Here is a 5,536-nt window from a genome sequence, read left to right on the forward strand (position 1 = left end):
AGCGCTTTTGAACAGAAATGTCCGTGGCTGTCTCCTCCTGATTGGTGGAGTTGGCCCAATAGCCGTAGCGCCACTTATGTGACGTCAGAGAAGTGTTGGATCAGTCTGTATCAGATCTGTTGCGGCCCCTTTTTTAGAGATTTGGGTATGGAGGAAAAGAGAGAGGGTTGTGTTTTCTGACACTTGGTGAGTTCCCTGGAACACCGGGGACACATATTCATTTATAAAAGACGTACAAAAGTGCATTTTGCATGATAGGTCTCCTTTTAATGTAATCTTATACAACAAACAAGCCCATCTTTTGTAATCTGCTGTTTAAAAGAAGCCTGTTGAAAGAATGCTGCACCTTAAAGATTGTAGTCATTAAAATATTCTTGCTTCTTTCCCCCATGCCAAATAATACCAGGATAAAAAGTAAATATAAATCTTGCTGGCTGACCTCAAAGTGCATCATTCAGTGCGGAAGTTTACTGAACTTACTGACATGGGGACATTACATTGGTGTGTGATTCATCCCTATCAGTGCTTTAATGTACTGTAAATAATCTGTCCCTTCCTGTTTGTATTTTCTCCGTCTTGTGCACGCACAAACCTAATGACTCCGGAAACCAAAACTTTCAGATAGACCCAGACGAGATGTAATCCTCCCACACATCCTAGTTTTCTGTCAACCTCCAGAAGTTTGTGTATGTGTTAAATGTACACGGTGTGCCATAGTTTCTGTTCTCAAGCTATTTATGAAGTCAGCGGTTTTCTGTGATTAGTTGGGTAGAAACCAAGAATAGATCCACTATCGGCTCTCTGAGTGCGTCACTCTGTACTGATAAGGAAATAATTAGATCTGCGTCCGAGTGGTATTTTAATTATTGACTTAGATTGATCGCTGTGCAAATAGGCAGGTACATTTTATAGGAACCCATATTACATGGCAGCGTCGACTGTGTGCTCTTACACCTTTTCCCATGATTACTCAAAGTTCACGTATTGCAATTCACACCTGCAATGCTTAAACGTTTTTATTTTTAAATGTCATTCTGCCCACTCTATAATTCACCTTTTGCTCTGAATAATACCGTATAATGTACAGGGTAATTGTTTTTACTCAGTCCTGTTGTTCTGTGTAATTAAAATTAACCTAGCCATTGTGGGTTCCCTGCAATTAACATATCTATAAATGTCATGCAAATTACACTGGTCCCTCTTACCGGATTTCAAACATGGTGTTTTGCGGGGTTGAAAAGGAGAAATTACAAAAATCAAATGATGAAAGTTGGACAATACAAGCACCTAATGAGGAGCACATCAATAACATTGATTGTTGGTTATTCTGACACAACTTGTTCTAAACAAGATGAAAAGATGATGTATCAGTGTGGCAAAATGGAAGAGGGATTAAAGGCTGCGTCTTTTTTACTTTTAATAAATCTAACCTTTTATTTTCTCAAGAAGTAAAAAATCCTGTGCTGGGAAGTCCCACAAAAAGCCCACACCTGCATGTATTGAGTTTACTATCCTATAAAAAAAGCATTTGGTTGAAACTAGTGAATGTTCTGCTTAATTGTGACGTAAGAACCCTTTTAAATAAAAACAGAAATACATGCAGATTAATGTCCAACTAATTGTTCTATCATCTCATCATTCTACGTATATATCATTAACACAAACTCAAACTGAAATAGTCAGTTTACGCGGCTGAACTTTTCGTGTCAAATTCAGACACATTTTCTTTCTCCCACAAGGACAAATACGCTCCACCTTCTCACTACAGAGCCTCTCACTGAGCTCTCTTTCCAAATCAAATATAAAATGTTCTATATATTATGTAGGTTTCACAGGAATACGTTCAGTTCAGAGGATATAATAACCCTCTCGGATGCCCTCCTGCTCCTGCTTTCTCCCGGTGTCTTTTCTCTTTAATGACATGTTGTCTCTCCTCTGCTGTCAGGTGACCCCTGCACCGTCTCCTCTCAGCTGGAGCTGGACGAAGCTCTGCGTCTCTACGAAGTCAACAAAGACTCGGAGCTCATTATCCACGGTGAGCCTCACTGCTTTCTCCACAGGCTGTATTTATACCAGAAAACAAACACCTTCAGGGTTTAACTCGCAGCACGTCCTTGTGTCCCCGTATGTGGTACGATTCACTCCAGGGGCTTTGTCAGTAAGAGGTAAACATGAGAGTCTTGGGGTTTTTAAATCTCTCCTCCTAAAAATGTCCGATCACCCATCTGTTCTGTGCTTGGTAGGACAGTACACCAGAATATAGGCCAACACATATTTTGCAAGACATTTTTTATGAACTGAAGGTATTTAGTCTCTACTGCTGCTGATAATAAAAGGGATCATGCAACATGTTTTTCTGTAAATCTCTTTAAGAAGTCAAATACAATTAATCCTCACATTATTTTAGATTTAAAATAATGTCTTGGTTTAACAATAGTGAATCAGGATAACTTGTGTTTATGAAGCTGCTTTCTTTCCGTTTATAAGCGCCTTCATGTGAAAATGGTAGAGCTGTCAATTACAGACGACATCATAACAAGGACTAGTTCTTAATCTGATAAGAGATGAAAAATATGTGTAGGAACGTGACGTCCAACCAGAAGAAATAAACTCCAGAAATACTTTATTAATATATTATATTTTGCCTTCTTGTCTTATAATAATAAAACATGAATGAATATATGATTGAAAAATTTAAAAACAATGTTGGTAGTAGTAAGTAAGGTAGGGTCTTTCTGACTGACATGTTGCATTTATTATAGTGGGAGCTAATTAACAATATGTCGATAATTATTTAACTCATTAATGGTTTATTTACCCAATTATCACGAAGTCTCCCCATGTCATTATGAGGGGAAAAACATAGACAAAGTGTAAGGAATCCGGTCGGTTATTAAATAATTTTAGAGCAATTCAACTGTTTTTTTTTAATGTATTAAGTGACGTACATCGTCCTTCTGTTTGTTAGAAGCTCTTTCTTACATGTCTCTTTATTATAGACGTGTTAACCTTCTCTATAGCAGGTTATTCATGCTGTTGCCATGGCGATCTCCCAGCTTCATGACACATGAGTCAAACCCAAACATAGCTGCTGAACTAACTTCACTCCCCGTAGCGCCGTAAAAAAGAGTTTGAAGTTTCAGTCATTATGTTAACGTTCCAATTCTAAATCAATGTTGGCCTGCTGCACAAGGTATTTTCATTCTGAAAAGAGAGTACATTTATAAAAAGGAAAGATTTAATCATTTTCTGAAATTCACTAGAATTTTCATTTCATATTTTTGTTGGAGCTTTGCCTTTCAACAGCAACACATTTTTACTGTGGATCAGCCACTAGACATACACTAAGGCATGCTCGTGTAGATATAGAAGCTTGAATTTAAATAACACCAATACATGTGTTAGGGCCCCAGAAGTCGTTCAGGAAATAAATGATATGAAGGAAACAGTTGTTTATTTGTCTGAAAATTGTTAAACTTGGATAGTATTATTTTCCTGTTCTGTCACCAGGTTAGGCCACGAATATGTAAATGACACGTTGAGATTATGTTCAGCTCTAATGTAAACATCTCTGGTTTTGATGACGAGTTTATGCTGCTCGCTTTTGAGTTCCTTTCCTTTTTTAAATTCTCTCGCATTTACATGTCTGAGCATAGACGCATACATACCGTACACAACAACAAAGCATCAAAACACACGGTTAATGCCTCACTGACCTGTGATAAAGACTTCCGCTGTTGGCGTCTGTCTACGGGCCCTTGAGCTACTTCACATCCTCCTCTAAGCCGAGCTTTGTTGATGAATATTCCTCAAACTTTGTGCGTCTAGAGGTCAGCGCTAACTCAGACGCAGGGTGAGAGTCGGGGGTTGTGTATGCGGAGTGATAGGGAACATTTGATTGACAGGCTCTGTGTGAATAAGCATGTAACCCGGGGGTAGAGGGGACGGGGAATGTGCGGTTAATGTAATGTTTTAATCAAATCCGAGGTGAGGGGTCAAGAGTGCGGTGGATGTCAGACGGAGAGACTGAACGGAGGATGTGACGGCGCCGCGGGGGTCGTCAAGTCTGCTCGTTAACAGAGTTGTCGGCTGCAGCGAACGCCTCGCCTCTGACTCACCCTGCCCCCAGTCTACCTCCATCCCCCTCACACACTGATCAACTTAGGCCTCTTCTTTAAGATCGCATCTTTTCAGTGTACTGCATGTTGCTCACACACACACACACACACACACACACACACACACACACACACACACACACACACACACACACACACACACACACACACACACACACACACACACACACACACACACACACACACACACACACAGGGGCTTGCACCATCATAAGAACAACATGAGTACATTTCAATAATTTAGTGGAGGTCTGCTACAGGTGACTGCTGTCATGCTGGGAGGATGTGAATTGAGCTCAGCAGAACACAAACACAAATGTTGTCAGAATTGCCTTCAAACTGATTTATTAAGTGGAAGTATTTTTCTTCACAGTTTTCCCATGTATACCAGAGAAACCTGGCATGCCGTGTCCGGGAGAAGACAGTGAGTCAAACCTTTTCCTTCTCTACTTTTAGAAACCTACACTTTTTAATTACTAAAATATAAGAGCAAGTATTTTATCCAGGAGAATTTAAAATGGCAATGGTTCAGAGCAACAACAAAAAAAGAATTTGACGTTTATTAAAAATTAAAAATGTCAATCCTTTGGTTATGAACCACCATTTGTAACCCTTTAAGAAAAATCCTGCATAAGAAATGTGTGTGTGTCTACATTAAATACACACATTAAACTCAATGGTAAGGTGAGAAAATGCTATTTTTTTAAACATCTGAATTTACATTCAAAGCAGAAAACTGTTCAAATCAAAGTTGATACTGAATTTACACATACAAGTCTTTAGTATACAGTTACAGAACATAACATATACGTATGATTTTGGATAAACAGGGCCACAAGTTGTGTTTGCAATTTAATTGATTGCATTTTTATATAAAGTGGAACCTTTTTGTAAAAATATTTTTTCGGCATTTTCTCCTTTTATTTGACAGAGTACATTGTAGACATGAATGAATATAGCCTTTGTATCTTTGAAACTTAAAATGGTTCAGATGAATAATTTGAGTACTGTAGAGATTAAAGTAGTCCGCTCCTCTTTCCCTCTTCTCACAGAGTCTATATACCGGCGTGGAGCGCGGCGCTGGAGGAAGCTTTACTACGCCAGCGGTCACGCCTTTCAGGCCAAGCGCTTCAACAGGGTGAGGCATGAAGCGGAATTTTCCACATTTTGCAATTTCATTGTTGGATTATTGTAAAGGTGAAAATATCTGGTGTGGCGCCTGTAAAAACTAACCACAATCAAATCAAGTCAAATCAGGTTTTATTTATATAGCACATTTTAAAAACGATTTTTGGTCGAGCCAAAGTTCTGCACATGCAAATAAAAAAACACATTACTGCGATCGCAAACAGAAGACAATAAATTACAACAGCAGATATAAAAATCAAACACGGGGA

The 5,536-nt window shown here is 38.9% G+C and overlaps 1 protein-coding gene across 1 annotated transcript in view; it reads left to right on the forward strand.

Annotated features, from left to right (window-relative positions):
* Positions 1-1,941: 1,941 nt before the first annotated feature.
* prkci (protein kinase C, iota) overlaps positions 1,942-5,536 on the forward strand; it is a gene marked incomplete at its 5' end in the record, with an annotated part of 16,909 nt that continues 13,314 nt past the window's right edge. The window contains 3 exons of the mRNA XM_010796633.1: positions 1,942-2,035; positions 4,513-4,563; positions 5,192-5,277. Of these exons, the coding sequence (XP_010794935.1) occupies positions 1,942-2,035; positions 4,513-4,563; positions 5,192-5,277 (231 nt within the window). The remainder of the gene's footprint in view (positions 2,036-4,512; positions 4,564-5,191; positions 5,278-5,536) is intronic.

The sequence above is a fragment of the Notothenia coriiceps genome, unplaced genomic scaffold, assembly GCF_000735185.1.
Source record: "Notothenia coriiceps isolate Sejong01 unplaced genomic scaffold, NC01 NC01_scaffold00037250, whole genome shotgun sequence".
NCBI classification, from domain to species: Eukaryota; Metazoa; Chordata; class Actinopteri; order Perciformes; family Nototheniidae; genus Notothenia; species Notothenia coriiceps.